The 27134-nt window shown below is 40.3% G+C and overlaps 2 protein-coding genes across 3 annotated transcripts; both read right to left on the bottom strand.

Moving 5' to 3' along the window:
• Positions 1-5062: 5062 nt before the first annotated feature.
• On the bottom strand, positions 5063-6085 carry LOC144709130 (Pseudouridine synthase family protein). Its single transcript, XM_078582555.1, has one exon. It carries the CDS (start codon positions 6025-6027, stop codon positions 5191-5193), a length of 837 nt encoding a protein of 278 aa, XP_078438681.1. The 5' UTR covers positions 6028-6085; the 3' UTR covers positions 5063-5190.
• An 18195-nt stretch (positions 6086-24280) lies between these two features.
• Positions 24281-26912, bottom strand: LOC144709119 (RNA-binding KH domain-containing protein). 2 transcript variants are annotated; one of them, XM_078582534.1, is made up of 3 exons: positions 26637-26912; positions 24692-25114; positions 24281-24504 (listed from the first exon to the last, which is right to left on the bottom strand). In XM_078582534.1, the coding sequence occupies exons 1-2, from the start codon at positions 26859-26861 to the stop codon at positions 24692-24694; spliced, it is 648 nt and encodes a 215-aa protein (XP_078438660.1). In that variant the 5' UTR covers positions 26862-26912; the 3' UTR covers positions 24281-24504. The 2 variants fall into 2 exon arrangements, with proteins under 2 accessions (XP_078438660.1, XP_078438669.1); XM_078582543.1 differs by having other exon boundaries at positions 24281-24471.
• Between the last annotated feature and the right edge of the window lie 222 nt (positions 26913-27134).

Below are 27134 nucleotides of genomic sequence, written 5' to 3'. Positions count from 1 at the left end.
GGTTCATATTTTTTATTAAATAATCTCAAAAATACCAACGATGAATTAAAATCTAAGTTTTAAATTATGGCCTGGCAATCGTTAGTGGTGGCTAATGATTCAACTAAAATCAATAAGTTAATTATTATTATTTTACACCTTAATAAAGTGAGGTAGTTAGAAAAAACAAAGCTCTTTTTTTCACAATCAATGTGTGATGATGAGTACAGGTAGCTGGAGGAGACACAGGGTGCTTTTTCTTATGAGCTATGTTGACCTTCATAAATATGATGTGCTGCATGGTGTCACAGATTTGATGTAAAGAAAGAGCACTCTAAATGCATTGTCTCTATTTTTCTTTTTTTCTTCATGAAGACATGGCAGTCAAGGATTGGGTGAGACATTAAAATCACAACGCGTAAAAATCAATTAACACTCCTTGGGAATATTTTCCAAAATTAAAGACAAGCATTTATATTTTGATTCAAAAAACAGATAAATTTGCAATCATTGGTAATTTTTTTCCGAAAAGAGGATAGGTATTAATGGAGCAATGGGTCATTTCTTTAGACTCGGATTATTATATGAAATCTTTGGAAAATATGATGATTTTGTGCCAGCAAAAAAAATATTTATTTATGACAATCTAGAAGACTGATTAAGTTGTTTTTTCAGTGTAGAATTTTGTTTCTCACATGTATCCCTCCGTACTCTTTGATCAATAAAAGAAGCCCTAATACTACTTGAAGTATCTTTAGACATGTTCCTTTATTTTTAGGTTTAGGGAAATGAGGTGCTTGCATGCGTCTGAAAATTGACATGGTACCGACAAAACACAAGGATCTGAGTTTGTTTCACTGCCGTATAGATTATACTTCTTCATCCACGCTATATTAAATCCATATATTTCTTTCATAAAAATCGCATCCAAAATATTTTCCACATCGGAAGCCTTTACATATCACCATTCCCTATCATCAAATTATTCCCAACGTGACACACATATTTTAGATCTATTTACATTCACTTAAGTACACATATCTTTCTATTATCTATATCGTTCTTAAATTACAGTATTCATCGATTTCTTTTTCATTCTCTCTATTTCTGCAACCCCCAATACTCCATAATTCATATTCTTTTAAAATGTTAACCATAACCATCTCAACTGACCTTCTCACCTAACCATCTGTGAGGCCCCAAAGTACGCAACATTCCTGCATAGAGGCCTTCATGCTTATTGTGGGGATATGCCGTGTATTGGACTCATGATTTGAGATTAAGTGATTAAGTATAACCATTACGAACACGAACTGAGGGGGGTGACTGTTGGATTTAATTGTTCTCCTCTATGCGAAAGTGCATGAAATGCAGTGGAATAAAATTTCTTAAAATTAAACTTCACTCAAAATATTGAATCTTTCTAGCAAGGCTTGTTCTTGATGAAGTGAGATCGAGACGACTCTCTTGACGTCCTCCAGAAGTATCCACACCAGCAGATAAGCCTTGGGACTCCTCTTGATCTCTACTATAGAGCCTAGATGATCTCCTCGCCATCCAAGACTCTCTTGGGAAAGATTCAAGACTCTCATGCTGGTGAGAGGAGAGGAAGGCTCAAGAGGGGGCAAGTTAGGTCTCGCATGTGTGAACTAAAATTTGCCCCTCTCTTAACATATATAGAGGGCCATTTAGGGAAATCTCATTACCCTAATTATATTGGGCCCATATACTTTTGGGCTTCCATTTAAGAAATCACATTTCTCCAATGGATCATTACCCTAGATAGTATCCCATAGATTCTCATGCCTTATTTTTGTGTGACCCTCTAGGCCCATGTACAACCAAGTTAAAGGCCATTTGAACATAACAACACTTGTTTGTCCAATCATCAATTATGATCATCATCATGAAGAATAATTGATGGTCCAACTAATCCTATGGACTAGGATGGCTTCCAACAAGTGAGGGTGACAAGCTACACCTTTTGTCCTTGGAAATACAAAGGAGATGTTATCTCACTTCATGGAACCTGCCAAACATAGTTCCCATGATCGTATAATCCCTTATCCATCGTATGACTCCCTAATGATCCTTGGGATATGGTTAACTGTCAAATCCCAATTCAATCATAGGATTGTACTAATGCTTAGTGTTGTGTTTCATCATAAGAGAACTCTTTCTCTTTGAATCAATCACTACCCTGGCCAGGGTTTGTTCAAGCATTCTTTTCCATGAGTCAATACCCCTTTTGATAGGGATGGACAATTCCCTGAAATTCATTCAATCATCTCCGTGAGATTGCTGATGCAGCCGACACATAGCAGTTGAACTCCTTTTATATAAGAAGTCATTTACTATGTTCAAAGTACACCCTTCCTCTCACAAGGTGTCTTTGATGATTCAGGTCAAAGGATCACAATCATAACTACGGCATGTGAACATTCTTTTTGACATCTTAGTTTAAAAAACATTCAGAGATTCACCTTTGGATCAGCTTATTGAACTCTTTCTTTAAGAGCACCCACCACTTGTCCGAGGTGTCTCCACACCAATGACTTATAGGATCAATCATACTCACCTAGTGAGTTGGATAAAGTGATGATGTTCTATCAGGATTGATTGATGCCCTTCTCAGTATTCCAAGAATAGGAACAAGTTTAAGGTTGTGTGATTAAGATATAATAACTCCTGCGTTGACATCTCATGTCAACTCATTTGATCTCCACATCAATCCTAGGGCTCCATCATCAATAAACTAGATAATTAATAAGTAAACTTCCATTGTATTCATTAATGATATAGAATTAAATTTTCAATAGTGATTTTGGCTATTAGGCCACCTATATTTCCATCAGTGACGCCCGATCCTGGTCTTTAAAGACAAGGGGCTTTTGGTGCCAGTTATTGTTGCTTGCACAGTGGTAGCAGATTAGGGAAAGGCTGCGTGTGGGCTGGGTGCACGGGGCCGCCGGATTTACAATAGCGCAAGCGCTAGCACCACGCGCGCGGGGCATGTGCGGGTTTGGCGGCAGCACGGGCGCTATGCGACATGCGTGTGTGCACTGTGGGGACATCGCGTGCACGTCGCGCGCACTACGTGTGCGGGCATGGGGCGGAAGACATTCTACCAGGAGATTAAGGCATTGCCACACAGAGAGTGCCGAGATGGCTCCGGGTGTTGGGCAGCCCCGCGGGTAGCGCTGGGCGTGCAACGCACAATTTGAGGCGCCAAGCATGGCCACGTCTGCACAGACCGCGTGCAATAGGTGTCACCGCAAGTGTTGATGGCGCGCGTAGCATCAAGGCTGGGATGGCCGAAGGTTGGCCGAGCGCTATGCTCACCGGCGTGCGGCACCCGGCCTCGGGGCACGTGTGTAGCAGCGGGGCCAGCTGGCACACGCGCGGAGCAGAGGACCTCAAGGCACGTGGCATCTCATTACTACGATATCCTCGCTCGTCTTCCCCCATGTAATGGCCATGACTACAATGTAATACCTTTGATATATAATGCAATGAATCTATTATTGTACGGGTCGTGTCCCCACCTTCTCCCCTAACCCCTTCTAAGCATTCTTAAGCTATTGCAAGTACTTTCGCTGCAACGGAGCAAGGGTGCTCAGCGTTCTGCTCCAAGCACTGAGGCCAGCATATGTTCAATCTGGGCATTGTTCCTAGCTCAGGACTGGACCGCGTGACACCATCTCACCTCACCATTTCCTTCTTCTTGGTGGCCTCCCCAGAGAGTATGAGTTGGTTCCTTTGTCACATCATCGAATTCTAAATACTGATTCCAGAAAACCTAAGATGGGCCCTCAGTTTGATGTCCATGAGTTTCAACTTCCACACTCTCATCAATTTGACTGATGTGAAGTATGCATCCATTGCATATTATCCATCATAATATTCTTTTGGACCTTGTTATTCATCATTGCAGTATCATTCCTATGGCACTATTGGTGGTTAGGTCCACGGCCATAGAAAGGCCCAAGTTTCACTGGGTGGTGTAGCATCTCCTCCTCGTCATAACCCAACAGAGCAGAAGAACTTCGTCATCTCCTCATCTTATTTCCAGCCACCCTTGTATAAAGGTGGGCTTTTTATCATTTTGAGGTAGGTTTTGTCCTTGAACAAGGATAGATTTGCCATGTCACAAGGAGACCTTTGTCCCGTTTAGACTCGAAAATTTGTTTTAGGAACTACTGCGCATTCACTGTATGTTGCTTTCTAATTTTATTCTCGCCATAACAAAGAGAGTCTACTATCGAAACCAACTTATTTGGGTTTACTCAGCTGCACTTGGCCAACGACAGTGACAATAATGATGGTGATGATGATGAGGATGAGGATGAGGATGAAGATGCAGACCATGATAAAACTAGAAGAAGAAAGAAGAGAATGAAGAAATAGGCCAACGCATCCATGAGGAGAACACAGAGAGACGAGGGGAAGGGAAACCATCTAATTTGGGTTTATTCAGCTGCACTTGGTCAATGACAATGACAATAATGGTGACGATGATGATGATGATGATGGTGATGATGAGGAGGATGAAGATGCAGACCATGATGAAGCTAGAAGAAGAACGAAGAGAATGAAAAGGAGTTGTATACATCCATGAGGAGACCATCCAATTCGGGTATTCAGCTGCAGTTGGCCAATGACAGTGACAATAGTGATGACGACGATAAGGATGAAGATGAAGACCATGATAAATCTAGAAGAAGAAAGAAGCCAATGAAAAGGAGGTTTATAAATCCATGAGGAGAACACAAAGAGATGAGTGGAATTGAAACCATCCAATTTGGATTTTTTCAGCTGCATTTGGTCAATGACAGCGACAATAATGGCGACGATGATGATGGTGATGATAATGAGGATGAGGATGAGGATGAAGATCCAGATCATGAAAGAGTTAGAAGAAGAAAGAAGAGAATGAAGGAGGTGTACACATCCATGACAGGAATGACCGTCTAATTTGGGTTTACTCAGCTGCACTTGGCCAATGACAGCACGATAATGATGATTGTGATGATGATGATAACGATGGTGATTATAAGGATGAGGATGTAGATACAGACCATGATAAAGCTATAAGAACGACGAAGGAGGTGTAGGCAGCCATGAGGAGAACACACAGAGAGCCATTCTTCCCCTAATTCCCGACACAAGGCCTAAGAAGCATTTCCTCAAACACCAACCAGGCGACAAAACTCAGACACGAACGGCAGCCCAGAGCGGGAGAGGAGAACGAAGCCGCAGGGGAACCCCAGTAACGGGGTGCTCAAACTCGAGGCTTTCGGCGTGGAGCGCGTGGAACTCACACTCCGTCCCGTTCCGTTCCGAGACCCCCCCGTACTTGACGTCCCCCACGATGGGCATGCCCAAGAACTGACAATGCAGCCTAATCTGATGCGTCCTCCCCGTTTCCGGCCAAGCCCTGACCAGAATCTCCGCCGCCGCCGCCGCCGCCGGAAGAATATTCCCCTCCGCCGCCAGAATCTCCTCCTCGCGGCCGCCAACGGGGCTCGCCAGCTCGAACCGCGTGGCCATCTCCCTGACCCGCGAGCCGCCCGGCAGGGACCGGCCCACGTCGGCCGCGGCATAGACCCGCCACGCGCCGAACCGCGACCGGCCGTGGCCCGACACGACGCGGACCCTTCCCCAGCGCGGCGGCACCGCCGAAGTGCAGAGCGCCACGTACGACTTCCTCACGCGGCGGGCGGCGAAGTCCTGGGCGAGCTTGGCGGCGGCGAGGGGGGAGCGGGTGATGATCATCAGGCCGCTGGTGTCTCGGTCGAGGCGATTGGCGAGATGGAGATCGGACGGCGGAGAAGAGGGCGATGACGTGGCGGCGTAGGCGGCGAGGAGGGACTCGCAGTAGACGCCGGCGGGCTTGTGGAGGACGGCGAGGGAGTCGTCTTGGAAGGCGAGGTGGTGGGGGGAGAGGGAGAACAGGGCGGAGCGCGAGGCGGCGGACATGGCGCGGCGGAGCTCCGCCGGCTTCGACTGCGGCGGGTGCGGGGGAGTTAGCGGCGTTGGGTAGCTCATCGCTGCCGATTCTAACGTGTTTGCTGGGTTAGCTCGGAGGGAGGAAAGGGCATACAACAAGTTAAAATTCTCTCTCTCCTCTCTCTCTCTCTCTCTCTCTCTCTCTCTCTCTCTCTCTCTCTCTCTCTCTATCTATCTATCTATCTATCTATCTATCTATCTATCTATCTGTCTGTCTGTCTATCTATCTATCTATCTGTCTGTCTGTCTATCTATCTATCTATCTGTCTGTCTGTCTATCTATCTATCTATCTCTCTGTCTATCTATCTATCTATCTCTCTGTCTATCTATCTATCTAGCTCTCCTACGGACTCTCTCTCTCTCTATATATATATATATCTATATACCTAGCTCTATTACAGCCTCTCTCTATCTATCTATCTATATATCTAGCTCTCTTACAGAGTCTCTCTCTCTATCTATCTATATATCTAGCTCTCTTACAGACTCTCTCTCTATCTATCTATATATCTAGCTCTCTTACAGACTCTCTCTCTATCTATACATCTAGCTCTAATACAGACTCTCTCTCTCTCTCTCTCTTTCTATCTACCTATCTATCTATCTAGCTCTCTTACAGACTCTCTCTCTCTATCTAAGCTAGCTAGCTAGATCTCTTACAGACTCTCTCTCTCTCTATGTACCTATCTATCTATAAATCTAGCTCTCTTGCAGACTCTCTCTCTCTTTCTGTCTACCTATCTATCTATCTAGCTCTCTTACATACTCTCTCTCTCTCTTTCTATCTACCTATCTATCTATCTAGCTCTCTTACTGACTCTCTCTCTCTCTCTCTCTCTCTCTCTCTCTCTCTCTATCTATCTATCTATCTATCTATCTATCTATCTATCTATCTATCTATCTAGCTCTCTTACAGAATCTCTCTCTCTCGGACTCCCTCTCCCCATCTCTCTCTTTCGATCTCCCTCTCTCTCGGTCTCCCTCTCTCGCACTTTTTCTGTCTCCCTCTCTTCCTCGCTCTCTGATTCCCTCTCTCTCTGTCTCCCTCTCTTCCTCTCTCTCTGTCTCCCTCTCTCGTGCTCTTTCTGTCTCCCGCTCTTCCTCTCTCTCTGATTCCCTCTCTCTCTGTCTCCCTCTCTTCCTCTCTCTCTGTCTCCCTCTCTCGTGCTCTTTCTGTCTCCCTCTCTTCCTCTCTCTCTGTCTCCCTCTCTTCCTCTCTCTCTGTCTCCCTCTCTCGTGCTCTTTCTGTCTCCCTCTCTTCCTCTCTCTCTGTCTCCCTCTCTCGTGCTCTTTCTGTCTCCCTCTCTTCCTCTCTCTCTGTCTCCCTCTCTTCCTCTCTCTCTGTCTCCCTCTCTCTTTCTCTTTCTGTCTCCCTCTCTTCCTCTCTCTCTGTCTCCTCTCTCGTGCTCTTTCTGTCTCCCTCTCTCCCTCTCTCTCTGTCTCCCTCTCTCGTGCTCTTTCTGTCTCCCTCTCTTCCTCTCTCTCTGTCTCCCTCTCTCGTGCTCTTTCTGTCTCCCTCTCTTCCTCTCCCTCTGATTCCCTCTCTCTCTGTCTCCCTCTCTCGTGCTCTTTCTGTCTCCCTCTCTCGTGCTCTTTCTGTCTCCCTCTCTTCCTCTCCCTCTGATTCCCTCTCTCTCTGTCTCCCTCTCTTCCTCTCTCTCTGTCTCCCTCTCTCGTGCTCTTTCTGTCTCCCTCTCTTCCTCTCTCTCTGTCTCCCTCTCTTCCTCTCTCTCTGTCTCCCTCTCTCGTGCTCTTTCTGTCTCCCTCTCTTCCTCTCTCTCCAACTCCCACTCTCTTGATCCCCCCTCTCGCTCTTGATATCTATCCTTGTAATTTAATCATGACACAATTTTATCATCCCCTTTTTCATCCCTTAAAACTCCCCGTCATGTCACCCCTCTGAGACCTTCCGCCACCGTCATGGCACCCATCGCGGGTATTCGTCACAGGGCTAAAAAAATCATTTGTCGTTCCCCACCTCAATTTCACTTCTTCTCAGTACGAGATCATCTTCAAGTTCAAACATGTAACTTACAGCTGTTGATAATGATTGCTGTGTTCTATATATCTTAGTTCGGAATAGGTCCTCATAAATATAAACTTCTCTTTCAATAAAAATGGAGCCAGTTGATCTGAGATAACTTGAGAGTCCAGTAGAAAATGTGATCCACTACTCTAAAAAAGTCATGTTATTAGAATCTACACATGATTCATACAGGACGTGAATGGCACATGAACCATGAATAAATGGAAGCAAGCTGGAATCAAGAATCACTGGTATGTTTATTGGAAGTTCCTTCTCCGGTGACAAGTTTTCCAATTACATCCTTGTTCTTCTTTATACATCCCAAGTTCCTGAGGCAGGCTCATTGCTTCAGCTGGCTCCCTTGGCTTTGTGTCCAGAGTTTCCAAGTCCATTGAATTACAATGAAGGTGTTATGCTCGACATGTTCTATGATAAAAACTGTGGTTTGTGTTGTGAAAGAGACAAGAAGGGGATAATGGAAAGTCAGAAGGAAAGTCGTCAAAGAAAGAAGATCAGCAGACTGGATGTTGCTTATGAGGGATAGGCGATCAGATAGGTTTTGGCGAGGGCTTGGGAGATAGGGGACACCAATTCAACTTCAATTATTCATCTTGCATGCCCTCCAAAACGACCTTTTCAAAAGGAAACACATACAAGGGGAAATAGTAAAGTGCCCTAAGTAGCCTAAGGGATTACATATTTTTATCCTTCTCAAACCAATTCCCCCTAATAGCTGCTGCAGCTTAACTGCATCTGATCTATGGACAGGAAATCTAGAGGATAAAATAAGGAGGAGAAAGGAGAAGGGAAGAGTTAGCACCATATTGCCCTTTAATCGTAGTGAATATATAACTGCACAATCGAGTATATAAGGACAGCAATTGGAGGATCCCCCAGTGTACCCTGATCTCAATTGCCCGCCTTTGCTCTCTTGGGTTCCTTAATTTGACCAGGTTCTACCAAAATTATCTAACACAAATAAAATGCAGAAAGAGAGAATGTAGAATGGGGGAACTCCTAGATCCTCTTTTGACGTAGACTTGAAAGAATATTTTGACAATTTGAATATGGTTAAATTATCTCACTGTCTATTAAAAGGAAAATAGGAGAGGGAAAACAGAAGGGTGTTTCAGGACACCAATTGAGAGTCCATCAAAACTTGTACTTCAAGAGAAGTATCTGATAGGAAAACTTGCATTTCAATTTTGACTATCCTCAACAAAATAGGAAAAACATTTGTGTATTGCAATGTTAATTTATGCTTATCAAATGGATATTCAAAGAAAGAGATGGAGGATGAGAATAATTTAGGTTGCTCCTGATAGAGCAAGAGAAAAATTAATAGAATCAAAGACAGGAAGAGGAATAAGGAAAGGGAGCTAGAATCAGAGTGAGAGGAAAATCTAGATAAATATACATAGAGTTAGACAGATAGCGTGAGAGTTAAAAACTGATCAATAGGGAGAGTGGTTCAAATCCATGTTGAATGAGCTTATGGTAGATAAATTGAGATGAAGAGATAACCATTAAACACATCCTTAGTTTTGAAATTTTAAGAGTATTTCTACAGAAACAAGTCATAAAGAAATAAAAAATGAAGACAAACAGTCATTTTATGCTCTTGAAATAAAATGAACAATTTGAAAAGCCGTTCATACCATCCTAGATGAGTTTAAAGGTGTGTGTCACATCCCATAGAGTGTCTTCCCAGTGTTCTCCTAGGAAATTCTGTAAGATGGAGTATCAATTATTCTGTGTAAAAAATACATTACTTAACTGAAATAAAGTGATTGAATGTAACTTACCTGACCACAAAATGTCATCATTGTTGGTGTCATCATCAGAGTCTGAGTAGTATTGGTTGAGACAATGGACCATGTTGAGAACATCATCATCATCTCAACAATCTCTGTGGTCTACACTATGAGGTGATGCCTCAGCCAAAGGAGAATAATCACTACAAGAAAATCGAGTGCGATTTTTGATAGTTTGGGAAGGTATTGTGTGCTGACCTCATTCCACCATCTCAAGGGCGTATCTTCCTCCTCGCTGCATGAGATGTTCCGTTGCCTCTCCAGCCCCTGCCTGGGCATTAAGCATGGTCAATGACGATGGCCAATAACATAAACTGACGTGTAGGGTTGACATAATATTGTTGTCATCGGCATTGTAACCGTTTTCCCTGCCAAGATACTCCAAGATACTCATCATTTCCATTATACTCCAAGATACTTCCAAGATAGGATAGCACATTCTGGTGGAAAGGCATGTCCTCTGCCTCTAATTTTTAAATGGATTCAATATCGCCGAACTTGCAAAGGCTTGATTATGAAAAAGCAAGGTTGCATACTCACATGCATTGTACCACACGAAGTCCTTAACACCATTTCCTCTCCTCTAATGGAAATAATTTGCAAATTTCTACGTAGCATCTAATGTCTTGCCTTCATTGATCGATAATTAATTTTTTTTACACGCAAATTATGAAATCTTGTACAATGTACACATGATGCCCACATATTCATAAATCATGGCCCAATTACTATGACAAATGTTGCAGTCCTTTGTCCGTGTCAAAGTGAATTATAGAGCAATATTGTACATAACTTCTCTCTTAAAAAGAGCGCCCTCTAACATGTCCAGTGTAGAGTTCCAATGCATTTGGCTGTCAACCCCTATTTTGCTTGATTTTTTCATTACAAACTTTTTGGAATGGTCAACATATTTCTCCATTCATTGTGTGGAGCCAGAAATGGCATTAACGATGGCTGCCCAATGGCTGCCCCTCAAATTGCAATTTTGGATGTTGTACTGGCATCCTAGGGTGATTCAAATGATTTTCAGTGTCTAGCAGTGTGTCTATACTTTGTTCTTGTAGGTGCAGGACACCACTCCTTAACGACTTTGTATTACAAACAACCTTCAATCCAGCTTGGAGTAGGTTGTTGAGGATAAAGTTCAGGGATGCAGACGGGACGGTTTTTTCGTCCCAGGACAAAGAAAGTGTTTGTCCGCGAGGTCGGACAAATAACAGGACGAAAATTTGTCGTGGGACGAAAAAATGGTAACGGAAGGACGAAAATTTTGGTATCTCTTTCTTCTCTTTTTCTCTCTCATCTCTCTCTCTCTGTTTCTCTCTTTAATTAAGAAATATGGGAAAATAACAACTTGAATTTAAATAAATCAATTAGGGTGAAACTCTTATAATAATCTAATGAGCACAATTTTTTTTTTACAATATCAGGACGATTGTGTAAAGATAGATGCAACAATATGTTGCGGGTAATCACCATCACCAACCCCTTAAAGGATGCAGAAATCCAGCTGGCAAATGACACACACACACACACATATATCTGTAAGTTTTAATCCCTATCTCGTCATTATCATAATTTTTTAGAGTTCAGGTCACAAATATGCTAAATGTAATAACGTATTGATTGGAGACAAGCAGGTGAGGGGCAAGCCTTTAAGCGTTCATAATATCTTCTAGTTGGGTAGGAATTTTTTGGTAAAATTATCTGTATCTGCCAAGAAGGTTCCAGCTTCCACTATCTTAGAGTACCATAACCAGATATATACTCTTTCAATAATAAATCCCAGGGATGTCGTCTATGTAATCTATAGAACAAACCATGTCGTCAACTGTATAACCCATCAATCTAAGTGAGAGAACAAGAATAAAAGGATATAATAATATTGGATATTATACTAGAATTAGTTAAGTAAATTAATGGTGGTCTAGGGTGATGTCAGAATGACCATTATTTTATACAGCAAAATTAGGCATGCAGTATAGAGATATCATTCATATCTTTTTTGTAGTATTATGTTATGACACAATGTATCCCATTTACTTTGTTATAAGTTCAGTCACACTTTTGTTTTTTTCTGAAGCTTCACTAAAAATACCTGATCGATCACCTCATTCTTTTGCACTACCGTTAACCCATAAGTTAAAATCTGTATATAGAACTTTAACTCATTGAAACCACACAACACACGCTGTCTTGGATATATAGAACTTAAACCCATTATGCTCGCATTTTATTTAAACAACATCATGATATTATTCCTACTCTAGATCGCACTCCTGAAAATTGAAAATTTCTAGATATCTGCAGATCGAAGAGTGTAGATCTCTTACCAAGTCAAACACACAGTCCTATTAGAGCAATAAATCCCATTCCAGGTGACTCTTTCCTTGCTCAACCAGGCATCCTATTCCATGCTTCCAAAGATAAAAACTAGATGTGGCCATGTTGACAGAGTATGAGTTTTTGATGCTTGACGACACATGGACTTTAGTTTTACATAATCCCATTTTTCATGTTATAAGATGCCATTGGATTCCAAGAATAAAGTATAAAAACACTCGAAAAGATAGTAAGTACAAAGCCATGCTAGTGGCCAAAAGGTTCTAACAAATAAAAATGATTTGCTGTCAATAAGACCTTCAATCCAATCAGGGTCCTACTGTACGAAGAAAGAAGACAATCAAAGAGACAAGGTCCAAATTCGATTCTTTTTTGAAGAGAAGTTATATAGTATTGATTTAAGAAGCATTTATCCATTTTTAAAAAATAAACATATAAAAAGTAAGTTCAGTCAAACAAGGAAGAGGATCAGATAGAATTAAGTGAAAAAACTTTCCAGAGTTAGTAGGAATATTGAACTGGATGAGATAAAACAAGCGGGATATCAGATTAGTTAAGATGAGCCTAGAGTCTATTCAATTCACAGTCTAAGGATCTGATGTTTGTGTAGAAGTTTCAGCGAAAAAATTTGAACTTAAATCGGTATATGTTGGTGAAGGTAAAGTGAGAGATACAGTCTTGCATTAAGATTAAACTGTGAGGAGTGTATTAGGTTTATGCATCGATTTCTTATCTATAGTGAAAAATTTTGAACTCATATTGGATGCTAAAGAGCCACCCCATATCGAGGTATCTATAAGTATTGAAAAATGACATAATTAAGTCCAGTTTCAAAACACAAAATGAACGGAGTTTGGAAATGTATTTTTGTGATCAAATTGTGAAATATGACTAATTCAGTGGAATTAATCTACTCATAAATGTGAATGGGGTAAAATGATTGAAAAAACTGCTTATGTATTTTTAACAACCAGATGGACAAATTAATTTGACATTATTATTTAATCATAAGTTCTTGTTGTGGAAATGGAACCAGTAGTTTGAAGAGAAGTTTGACATTGCCTTCAAAGCATCTGAAGTTGTGTATTAAGTTCGATAGAGTGCCTTCCAGGCGTTCCCCTTCGTTATTCTGTTAGATAGGGTGGACAAAATTACGCAAAACTTTGAAAGTGACTGACATAACTTACCGGCACATGAATTGTCATCACTGTCGTAGTCATAATCGGAGTATGAGAAGCCTTGGTCTAGACAATAGAACCATGATTGTAACATCATCATCGTCTCAAAGGTCTCTGCATCTAGGCGTGATCTTCGATATATGATGGTGCCTCGGCTGACAGAGAAAAGTCCTTCCACCGGTGAGCTTGTCGGGCTTCCAGCAAGAAACTGGAGAGCAATTTTGGACAAATTTGGAAAGGATCGTGTGCTGACCTCTTTCCACCAACTCAATGGAGTATCCTCCTCCTTGCTGCATGGAATGTTGAGATACTTATCTAGCTCTTGTCTGGGCATTGAACGTGGTCAATGATGATGGCTCGGACGCATACACTTTTGTCTAGAGGTTACATAGTGAGCTGGGCATCAACCTTTTGACACTTGTCCCTGCTCTAAGTCACATTCAAGTGCGTTTGAATCTGATGTATAGTCCAGAAGACTGCCAAGATAAGAAAGCACATTTTCACGACATGACAGATTCACTACCTCCAGTTTTGAAAATGGATCTAATGTCACCACAATAGTGAAGGTCTGATTGTGCCAAAGTAAGATTGTGTGCTGCATCAGATTCGTATGAATAGCACTGCACGCGGTCCCTAACGCATCCCTTTGCTCTAATTCCAAAGCTACCCCTGAATTATGCATATCCTCTTCAAGGTGAATTCTAAGGTCAGTGACTAGTGACATTACTTCTGTGATCGGCAATTTCGTCAACAAACAGACAAAGTCAGAACCGTCACACAGTGGTCTGAGGATGCCCACATATTCATCAAGCATCTCCCAATCCTTTTGAGAATGTCGTAGTCCTTAATTGATGTCGATAGGAACCTTAGAGCCATATTGTCGAGCACTTCTCTCTTGGAAAGAGCACGCTCTAACATTTGAAGAGTGGAGTTCCAATGCATTGGGCAGTAAAACCTTTATTTTGTTCGAATTTGGGATTCAAACATTTTGTAGAGGTCGCCATATTTCTCCATTTGTTATGTGGAATTTGAATGGTATTGATGATGTCTCTCACGCGAGTAATAGTTGCTTCCAAAGGAGCAAGTTTGGACGATGTACTATCATCTATGGGTGACTTGAATGGTTCATCGGTGTCTACCATTGTGTCTGTGTGAAAATCTCGTACGCGTAGCATATTACTCCTTGTAGCCTCTCGAGTACTAATAATCTTAAGTCCGGCCTGGACTACAAAGTTGAGGACATGGGCAATGCATGGTATGTAGCGTTCCATAGTGAATTGAGGATTCACGGTCTTCAGTGAGTCCAAAATGGCGGCTAACATCGTTTTGTTGTTAGATGCATTATCTTTAGTAATGGCACAAAGCTTTGATTCAATTCCATATTTGTACAAGACTTCCATGACGATCCTCACCAAGTTTGTGATGCTATTTGATCCTTTGATGTGTTGGAGACCAAGAAGTAGCTCACAGAGCTTCTAGTCGGTGTCGACCCAATGGGTAGTGATGCCTAATAGGCCGATGTTATTTTGGGATGTCCAAGCATCTACAGTAAGAGAGACACTGCGGACGTCAGCAAACATGTCCACCAATTTCCCCTGCACTTCTCTATACATCCTTTCCTCTGTCACTTTCACAGCATCCGGACTAGGGACCTCCCCCACCAGTTGTGTACCATAGAACCATAGTCTTCGGAACGACTTCTTCTTGACAGATCTCCAAGGCAGATCATTGTTGCATATGAACCTAAAAAAATCCTCCTCAGTTTGCTCCATGGTGAGGCTGCGTAGATACAGCTTGTTGGACTGTAAGTCATATTGGAGAAGAGTTCTCTGCTTTGTCAGACATCCCTTGATGTCATTGTGCAATTTACAATGCACTTTCTCCAAATGTCTCCAAAAGATGTTCTTACTCTTATCTTTATTTCTCTTGATGATGACCTTAATGGGTGGGGTTTTTCGCTTGACAAATCTTACACTGGTACTCGTCTGAGCCAATTTTGAGAAATTGATCCAAAATTTTGGACCGATTGTGTCTTTTGCTTCGTGATGGGACGTTGTCATCATCCTCTATCCCAAAGTATTCAGCAGATACTTTCGACAAAGCCCTAGCAGTCTAATCTGGGCCGGTTTATGATGTAAAGTCCATTATTCTATATTTTGTCACCATGAAAGGAACAAGCATTGGAAACTTATCTACCAAATAATTAGTACACAGCGTTGGAAAATAGAAAAACATAAAGGAGGTATGCAAGTGAGATCATGGACACTCATGAGCATGGGTTAGAGATATGTAGATTAACTTCAAAACATTCATTCATTCACACAATGCATATAAAGCAAAATTATGAGAAATACCGGAATAATTTTATTTGAAACTCTAAAATAAAAAAATCAATTAATAACGTTTGGATTTAAATTTACCTCATAAAACGGCGGGTACTTCAAACCAAAATGAAATTGTCTTAATTTTCCTGAAATTATCTTACTTCTTTAACTGATCACAGAGTCATTTAACACTTAATCTGACTGATGGATGGTTTGAAATGGATAAAACCATCCATTAGTCAGTTCAAACCATCCATCAATCGAATCTACTCAATGGACTGATCAGATCTCAGGCCATTGGGTAGAATGGGCGGATGGGTCCAATAGGGTACTGCCATGTGGCAAGCCCAATAAATCTCATATTCACGTGTGGATCATCGTCATTTGTGACTGCTAGGTAGAAGGGTGGAAAGAACTCATTTCTTCATTTTCGTATTCTTTATCCAATTTAGTGATCGCCATTGATAATCAATCAAAAGTTTTTGACCGATTGAACTATCTAAAGATTGAGGGAACGAATAAAAAGTCTGACTGACTCTTACACATTAATCACCTATACACAGACAGCTTATTGAGTAATATGCAAGGAACCCAGTGTACATTTTATGGGTTGGCGATGAAAATGGGCAAGATCAGGTGCCTACACTCGAGTGATATTTTGAGGTGCTCAGTGATGGTGTAATTGACCTGCTCAATGATGACGCTCAGAACTCTCTAAAATCCAAAAAAAAGTGAGGTTAGAGAATAAAGCAGGATACCAACGGCACTATCAAAAGATTAATGATTTCAAACATATTTATATATAATTAAAGAGAGGGGTAAGTAACAGACATAGGGAATCAATCTCAGGGAAACTTATGGATATCAATTCAACAAACAAGGACCTCGAGATCCTTGATTCCCACATACCAGGATGGGAATTGTGTGATGATTCTGGGTAGTAGGTGCAGGCGGTTACAGAGTCTATGTTAGTCCCTCACCTTTGAACTTTCATGATTTTTGATAATTCATGATTTTTGATAGTTACAGAAGCATTACAAGTTTTTGATAATTCATTATTTTCCTACTTTAATCAAAAAAAAAATGGGAAAGATAAAACCACACTTGTTTAAGTTCAATAACATAGACACATAATGAAATATAAAAGAATATGTGTCCTCCAAGCTCGGCAATTAAGTGGCCCTCACATCTCTCAAAGCAAAGACACCTCTAAATGTTAGAGATCTCCACGTATGTCCCTCCTAGAAGAGACTGGAGTTATGCATAATTCTAGTGTTAGCACAAAATATCAAATTTTCATCAATGAAGTGTGTGCGATGAGGTCGCCAACTATTTATGAGAAAAAATGAGATAAATGTGGGTGGACAGAAATAAATATGTTGGGGTTGATGAAGGATGATTGATTAAGAGAGATAACTATTAAATGGATAGCTCATTTCCAATAAAAAGGGATGAGTGGAATACAGCGTAAAAGGTTTTAGAGAGAAAAAATAAGGATGTCAAAAACTTCTCAAGGTGACAAATGAAACAAACATGCATCCAAAGTCACAGAGGATGGAAATGATCAACAATTATAAGGCATATCAGTTGTCACAAATAAGAAGTTAGCTATGTATAAGGCATATCAGTTATCATTCATGAATTGAAATGTGGTGATTTTCAGGTGCTTTTGAAGGAAATAGATGGAGATAGGAGATGAATTTTCAGACATCTTTGGCGGCATTACACGTTTTTGATAATTCATGATTTCCCTACTTTAATCAAAACAAAATGGGAAAAGATAAAACCACACTTGTTTAAGTTCAATAACATAGACACACAATCAAATATAAATGAATGTGCGTGTCTTCCAAGATCTCGGCAATTAAGTGGCCCTCACATCTCTCAAAACAAAGACACTCTAATGTTAGAGATCTCCACATATTTCCCTCCTAGATGAGACTGGAGTTACGCATGCCCTGAAATTCTCTTAAATGGTACCGAACAATCTGATTTACTTAGGACACTAATTGGATAAATATATTGGTGAACATGTATCGTCTTAAAGTGAAAATATAAGATTTATATATTCCATCTGATTTTCAAACCTCTGAGTTTCAAACCTATAACTGCATCACTTCATCCCAAGAAAATCTACTTGTTTTTTGATATATGTGTCTGAAAACATTATTCAACAAACTGGAAGCCAAAGTGTAGCAGGATACATAGATAAAATGCAAAAAAAAATCAATGGAATGCCATCATCTAAAATAATTTATATCTAAAAGCCTAATAATTCACATGCTATCATCTAAAATGACGGTTTTGGATCAAGATGATGGTTTTCGTCTTCATCATAATAGCCTCTCTAAGACATTATCCTCGAGCGAACTCTTGGCACCCCTCTCCCCCGCCATGATCATTGTGGCAATGCTGACGATGACCAGTGCATAATATCTTCTTCACTAATGATGAGTGTCATCATCCCCATAATTTATCCTCTACAAGATGGCAATGATGAGTCAAATCTTATCATCCCATTATTAACCTCGCTTACACAATAATGAGTCAAGATAATGATGATGATAGAGAATAATGTGTCCATATCACAACAACAATAGACGATGATGATACAAAATGACTATGGCATAGACTATGACGAGTCAAGATGACGATGAGGATTGATGAGGACGAGAATTTCAGTGACAATTTCTAAGTAAATTGAAAGAAGAAACCCAACAAGAGTTCAAGGAAAAATGGACAGACTAGCAGAACAGTAGGGAAAATCCAACCACTTTTATGGAAAAACAATGAGATTAGGAGAGTGCTCGATGAATCCAAAAAGAATTTTATAAATAAAAACCAAAAGGTTAGAACAAAAAACCATGTAAACTTACCTCGATCGTCTTCGAGGCATCTGATGAGAACGGGAGCGGTGGCCGTCGAGGAGCAAAGTTTGACGATGAGAATGAGAGGGGCACAGAAAGGGGGCCGATAGCAGTCCATAGGAGGGAGTGGAGGAGGGAGAGAGCTAGAGAGGTAGTTTAGGGCCTTTGCCGGCGGCCAATCGTGGTTCGCTGAAAGAGCAACGGCCAGCAAGTCGCTGCCTGTGTTCAAAATTCATGAATCTTTTTTGTTTGAGACAACAGATGGGACGAATCGGGCAGACTCGGGACACGGTCAAATTTTTTTAACGTTGGACGAATCCTTGGACGGGACAACTCGGACGAAGCTAAAAAATATGGGACGTCCGATGGGACGATCTTGTCCCGTCCCGTCCACCGTCCACGTCCCGGACGATCCGGAACTATAGTTGAGGATGTGTGTGACGCAAGGTATGTGGCACTCCATAGTAAAAAACAGATTCACGATCTTCAATCAATCCACAATGGAAGCTAATATTGTTATATTGTTAGATGCATTGTCAGTAGTGATGGCACAAAGCTTTGATTCAATTCCATACAATAAATGACTTCCATGATGATACTCACCAGGTTTGCACTGTTATGCAATGGTTTGATTTGTGAGAAGCCAATAAATAGCTCACAGAACTTCCACTGTGTGTCAACTCTGTGGATCATGATGATGCTGTTTGGGAATATCCAAGCACCTACAATAAGAGGGACGTTATGGATGGTAGAAAACATGACCATCAGTTTTCCTTGCACTTCTCTATACATCATTCTCACTGTCATTTTAACACCAGCCAGACCAGGGACGTCACCGACCACATGTTTCCCCATTGAACCACAATCTTTGGAAGGACTTCCCCTTCACGAGTATCCAAGACACATCATCATAGCAGATAAATCTAGAAAACTCCCCCTTAGTTTGATCCATGGTGACAACAAGAAGGTATAGCTCTTTGGACTGTAAGTCATATTAAAGAAGTGTTATCTGACTAGTTGGAACACCCATTACGTCATCATAGACTTTACGTCGAGTTTTCTCTTAATGTCTCCAGAACATGTTTGTATGCTTATCTTTATTTTTCCTAATGATGACCCCATGTGTGGGTTTCGCACTTGAGAAAACACACATTGGTACTCTTCCAAGACAATTTCAATGAACCTGTCCAAAGTTTTTGGACTGAGTGCATCTTGTGCTTTGGTACGAGTTGTTTTCATCAACCTTGATCCCCAAAGCATTCATCTGATATTTTGAGTGTAGCCCTAGGAGTCCAAAATTTTATATCACAATGGAAGGAGTAGAAGTTTAAATTTTCAGAACGAATAAGTTTTAATCATCAGATATGAAAACAATATGAATCTGTGACAATTGACAGATAAAAATAACCAGTAATGGCACGGAAACACTTGGGCCTTTAGAATACTTATACTTTTGAAAGTAGATACAAAAAACCTTGAATTTTGGAAATTTATCATAAATATTTTAAAACTAAATACATGGCAGAAGAAATCATCTGAGAACAGTGAGAATCACTAGGCTTTATATTCAGGTATAAGTGATAATAGTAATGGTCATACATCCATGATAAACATGCATACATAGTGATCATTGAAACATGTTGGTCCTTAGAATTCAATTCTTAACCACGATACATGGAAGCACAAATGGACAAAGCGTGAGAATCAAGAAAACAGATTAATCCTGAAATCATTGACTTTTAGAGTTTTTATTTTATGAATTGTTAAGCCCTGATTCATGGCAATATAGATCAATAAAATATGAGAATAAACTATACCCTGTATGACCATTATAATTTGGAAAAGGCAGTACATTGTGCATTATCCCATCTCTAACAAGATTAATATATCATCTCAATGATATATGCCATAAACAGTTCCACCAAACCACATCGTCCCACCCCTAAATGAACAATCATGTAAAGACTTGAACAATGATCTACAACAAGAGCCTCTTTTGAAAAGAATATCCCTCCTCCTAGCTTTGGTTCATTTCTATCTCTCTAGTCCTCTCTCCCTCCCTCTCCCCCTTCCACTCCCTAAGATGTAAATGAACAAGATCAAGACGAGACTCAAGGAGGAATCAAGCATAGATTTTCTAAAAATCAAGGATGGAAGATTCTCGAGCTTCGTTGTTGACAACACTCGTTGCTATCTATGAATCCTTGCATATTATTTGAAAGGATTGACACCCCCCAGGTTGATGAATCCATTTTGATGCATGTAATCATATAGATTTTAAGGCTAGTTTTGGCATCATTTTGTTGATATTATCCTTATTTTAAGGTGAATTTACAATTCATGCGTTAATTGGACCATTTTATTAAAAATGCACATTTAATAATGATTTTACACTTATATGCATAATAATTCTGATTCAAAATATTTTTTAACATTCTTAGTTTTAATGTTTTTAATTCTTCTGTCAAGTTAGCTATTTTATATTTTGCAATGATGATTAGCTGAAGCGCCTATAGTTGAGCCGAGCTTAGAAACACCCAAGCCCATGCAGGAAAGGGATCGCAGAGGGCTCAAGCCAGTTCATGGCCGACAAGTGCCGACATGCAAGGAGCAGCACCACATAACACATGGCAGGACCATTACAGAGTAGGGAATTGCAGGCCCATCGAGCACCACATGCTCAACTTTGACCCCATCACAAAATAGAACACCTCGCTTATGAACACGTGCGTGGGGAAAAAATTTATTTAATTCATCTTAGAATCCTGTGCAACATTTCTATATTAATTCTGTTTCTTGAATTTTCCAATATGGGGTTATCGAGTAGGTTTCAGCTTTTATGGTCGAGAGAGAGGATAAGAAATAGATCACGATCCAACAAGCAGCAACCCATGGAAAGATAGAGATGGGAAAATGATCACGCTTCGAGCCGACTCAACTCAAAGCCCATGTAATAACGGGACCATTTTAAATTGGTGGACCTAATCTCAGTCATCTGATCTTCTTAAAGAGTTACTGATGATGATATTTAAAACACCAAAAATGCTTAGCCTTCTTTCTCTTGCATGATTCTGATTCATCTACAGCGGCTAACAGGGACAGTGGGGCCGCTGGATGGACCAACTGGAGGTCCATAAGTTGATCAGGAATACTGATGATGAGGAAAGGGTTACATTGAATGGAAGGAAAGGAACCACAGATAAGAATACTTGCATTCATTGAACCCATCTTATAGAGATCATGGGGGGTGTGTAGACCTATAAGGGGAGGATGGGGGGTGTGTAGACCTATACTTATCCACCCCCTGGCCATCATCCCCATTGGCCAGCTGGTGGATGCCTGTGCTAGGAGTCTATAATGTGATCCAACCACCATGGGAAGGCCTCATTTTGACCCCCACTTTCCCATCATTGTTGCATGAAAGAAAGGGACAGTGAAGATTCTTTCAAAGTCATTGGAGAGCTGGAGGAGGGGAAGCGACACTCCTCTACGATCTTGATGGGCTCCAGGAAGATCAAGGAAGGTCCAGCACTCATCAAAATCGTGTCGGCAAAAAGGAGAAGAGGGGAAGCAGACCTAAGTTAGGACACAGTGATTGGTGCCCCCATCCTTGCTCTTCAAATCAGGGTGATCTGTAAGTTCAGAACCCATCTTGACTGTTCCCTTCATAGCTTATCCCTGTTACTTGAGCTTATATCATCAAAATTTCCTGCAGGAATCAAGTTTGCAGTCAAATTTCATAGACACCCTCTAAAAAGCATTTCCCTCTCTGAGGCATTTCACTTAAGTATCAAAATTAATATATATATATATATATAGTGGAAATCTCAAGAGATGAGAGAAAGACTCAACCCAGTTGTGCACTTCTAGATACATCCATATTAGATGGGCTGCTTATAAGTGATAAATCTTAGGTTTATAAGGTCTTGTATGGGCTAAGTAGATAACGTTTTCATATAAGACTTTGATTATAAGTCTGAACAGTACTTGGCTCGTTCTCACAAACTCCCAGTTTTTAATTAACCTTGTATATTGAGTGGTTGACATTTTAGATTACATGTTTGTGCATTTTAGATTGCCAATGCAACTTCTAACTGGCATCACCCATCTTATTTACAATTTCGAAAATAATATTTATCCTGTGTGAAAAGTATCCCATAAGAAAAATGATATCGTTCAATAACTAAAAACTACTTTAATGTGTCCTTATTCTAAAAATAAATTTCTTCCCCTGTTATTTATTCTATTAAAGGTGGCAATTCATCCAATATCGCTTTTAACTCCAGTATATCAACCACATGTTACTATTATCTTAATGACCTTTCTTGGGCCCCTTTGCCTGAAGAATAACACATAATCTCCTCTGCCTTGCATATATCACAAGGTATGTGATTACTCGCCAAACCACTATTTTAGTGATTGCTCAAGTCCATCTACAGCCGCTTTTCAGTTACACTGTAAGTCAGAATTCCAAATTTACTATTTGCATACATAGTTTTATAATAACTCGTTCATGGATATCTTCACGTAGAATAGCATTTTTCTATCATATTGGTTTAGTTTCTAGTCTTGCAAATTGTGAGAGAGATCAATATTTATTTGGTGTGCACTTTTGCTATTGGAGAAAAAACCCTATGTAATATTTCCCATATTATATAGTGTATCATTTTTTGAACTAGTCATGATTTATAGCATCAACTCTATAATTATCTTTCTAACTGTTTCTACATACCCGCATACCCGTCAACGTTGAGTGGGTTCTTTTCCAGATGAGAGAACCTACATCTCAACTATTAATGGAATGTAATGTTGTCATGTCCCCATTCATAGCCCTACGTTATTTTTCATTAGAGAAGAACAGATATTTATCATGACAGTTCATAATTGAATAAATTACTCGATGGGAAGGGTATAGTTTGGGCAAGTATTCTAATTTATTGTTTTATAGCTATAGGTTTATAAGGGTCAGATATGAGAATTTAATTTGTTTCGATGGGAATTATTCGTTATTTAATTAGGATGGATTTTTCGTTGAGTAGATTGCTAGTTGGTTAAGAACAAGATAAATGAATCTTGTTCTCTGGTAATTCAAGTTAGTCCATTAGTGACACATTAAAAATTCAACTACAATTAGAATTTTGACCTGCATTTAGCATTCGGATATCTAAGTTGTTTGAATGTTAGAGAAAAATGACTCGGTAATTAGCATTCTAATGTCTACTTTAACGTGCTCTCATTTTTATTGTTCCATACTTTTTGTAGGTGAATACGGGGGCAAACTCATTCGTCCTTTTCAATGATAGAAAACTATTCAAGAGATAATCTATTTTAGTCGTCAGCTAAGAAAATATCACTATCACTGAGAAATCACAAATACAATCCTTGTCATGATACATCCAACTGATCATAATTCTACTTAAAATGGCTTTTCAGCTCCTACAACAGAACAGATATCTCAACAAGCTAAAAAATTACAAATAAAATCGTTCAAATCCTGAAAATAGCTTCCCAAAAGGGACGAGCAATTTACCAGTTTATAGTTCTGGATCGTCCAGGACGTGGACAATGGGCGGGACAGGACGAATTTCGTCCCATCCGACGTCTGGATTCAGTGCAGGGACAAAGATGAGACGAATTTTCATCGGACGGGAAGAAGACCGTCCCTTCCAGTCCTCCCGGGACGAATTTTCGCCCCACCCAGTCTTCTCGAGACAAATCTTCATCCCGTTCCTCGTCCCAAACAAAAAAAATCTATTTTATATTTTTGATATATTAATATAGATTTTTGTAAGTTTTAGGGTATTACGGAGGAGAGAGAATGCGATGGGCCATATGTACAATTATTTCTGAGCGGCATCAGTTTGCAAGCACGTAAAAAAATAGGGACTTTGATGCTTCCCTTTGATGCAAATTGTCACTGCGAGGCCATTCTGTGGTGAATTACCAGACAAATATTTAAAATCCTGGACAATAAAAATTAGAATAATGTCATATATTATACTAAAAAATAGCTTCTCAGGGCCAAAAAGAAAAACAATCTTAAATACATCTTGCAGATCCAGAAAATTGCATATTTCATTGGACAAGCAAAATTTTTCTTTACATAGATCTCAAAATTCTGGCAATAACAAAATCAAGAGCTCTCCTTACCTAGCTCCTCTCGGCGAGCCGGGCAGTGACGGAACGGAGTTTAGAGTAGACCTTGCCAGCAGGTGAGCCAAGGATGAGGCTGCAGAGCGAGTCCCTCGCCACTTTGATGTTCACAAATGAACCTAAGATATGAATCTTGCGGTCGGCGATGACGATCCTCGTGCGAGTGCAGTTCTCAATAGTGAACTTGGTTTTGCCGCCTTTGCCCGACAGCCGTCCGATCGCCCTCTTCTCGTGCTCGCCGCGCAGCGTCTTTACATCCTGGATCTCAAACGATTCAACGTAAAGATCGTCGAGCCGGAGCAAGGCGACGGCGTCGGCGACGTCGAATCCCATCATGAACGCGTGCACAAAGTCGGCACATTTCTGTAGGTTGCCCACCTCTGGTGTATCCTTCCTCGTCTTCAACTCCACCTTCCGTGCCTGCGATTTCCCACCATTGATGATTAGAACGGACATGAAATTTTGATTTTATTGGAAGGAAGAAAAAATTAAACTTGGGTACAATCCGTAGTACAATCGGATGATATCACAATTTACTCTTTCATATATCAATCTGAGATAAAGAATAAAAAGTAAGACCGGATTTGAACAAAACTTGTTCGTTTATGGATCAATGAGAGGCGAAGAATAAATATAGACCAAAAGGTAGTAGGAACAGCAAGATCCTAATTGGATTGAAGAATACATCAGACGACATAAAAAAATCCTTAAATTGATAATTAGAACGGACAAGAAATTTTGCTTTTATTGTAAGGAAGAAAAAATTAAACTTGGGTCAGCGGGATACTAATCGGATCCATAGTACAATCGGATGATATCACAATTTACACTTTCATATATGAATCTGAGATACAGAAATAAAAAGTAAGACCGGATTTGAACAAAACTTGTTAGTTTATGGACCAATGAGGCGAAGAATAAATTTCATCGGATGAAATCACAATTTACTCTTTCATATATCAAACTGAGATACAGAATAAAAGTAAGACCGGATTTGAACAAAATTTGTTCGTTTATTGATCAATGAGAGGCGAAGTATAAATTTCATCGCATGATATCACAATTTACTCTTTCATATATCAATCTGGGATACAGAATAAAAAGTAAGACCGGATTTGAACAAAACTTGTTCGTTTATGGATCAATAAGAGGCGAAAAATAAATATACACCAAAAGGGAGTAGGAAGAGCAAGATCCTAATGGGACGGGATAAAAAATCCTTGATTTGAATCCATCGATCCGGAACAAAAAACATAAATACATTAGAAAATTTTAAATTTAACGGGACCGAGAGATGCATCGGATGAAATGAGAACTCGATAATTGGTCGCAAGATTACCCTGGTAAGGTCGAAAGAACAGAACATCGTGGTAAAAATGTCAAGCGAGGACGACCATAGACTGAGAAACGATTCTGTTTAGCAACGCAGTTGAGGCCATTTGGATGGATCATGGAAAACATTCTCAAAGTAGGGGTCGGCGGTCGGCTCTGATGACTTCGGGAAAATTGTTAAATGAGATATTATTTTGAAAACTAAAAGGAATTGATTTTTTCTACGTACAACTCGTTAAAGAAAGAATTATCCATCTATATATAGCGCAAATAACATTAGTGGGAAAATAGCAGTCGCTCGAAATTTTTCGAACGGTAATCATTACGCCGGTCAGAAATTCTATAATCATTCAGCGATCCAAGACCCATGTTCGGAAATTTTGAAGAAAAAGGCGTAACTTTGTGAGGCAGTTTTCCTGATTAGAAACACGACCATGGACGGGCCCAAGAATTTGAATTAAAAACTGCCGTCTGAGGAGATCAGCGTCGGCCGGGTGAAATTGAATGTTGTAAAATATGATTAAATCAACACTCTTTGGATCGGCCACTTCTCTAAAAAATAAACATCTTCGCAACATACGTAAATATATATATAACAATAAATACAAACTTTGAGATTCATGCGGATGTCGATCTTCATGTGCTCGTAGACCGGCGTGTAGATTTCCATCCAGTGCTTCTTCAGAGGCGAATATCGATGAGGAGGAACTGGAATTCGGCGAAACTCGACCTTCCCTTCCATCTCTTGCGCGGAGAGAGCGGCGAACAACGGCTTCTGAGGAAGCTTTCCTTCTTCGCGGACTCCCGCCGAAGAATCGACCTCCATGGAAGCCATGTCGAGCACCGAGATCGCCGCTCTCGACCGATCTAGGGTTTAAGCGGTGGGAGGAGAACTGGTTTAAATACCTGGTAAGAATGAAAGAGCAGCACAATATAAAAAACATCGGGGTTACAAATTGAAATTTTCTTTTTTATAAATCTTATAAATGGACGCGAAGTACGCGTTTGACATCCCGTCCCGTCTCGGGCTAATAATGCAGGGACAGTTTTTAGCTTTTTTTGGCACGGTATATCCCAAACTCACTCCACACATACGACTCTTGAAAAC

The sequence above is a fragment of the Wolffia australiana genome, chromosome 1 (assembly GCF_029677425.1).
Source record: "Wolffia australiana isolate 7733 chromosome 1, ASM2967742v1".
Classification (NCBI taxonomy): Eukaryota; Viridiplantae; Streptophyta; class Magnoliopsida; order Alismatales; family Araceae; genus Wolffia; species Wolffia australiana.
The sequence above is the reverse complement of the archived record's forward strand: the minus strand, read 5'-3'. Positions and strand labels throughout refer to the sequence as shown.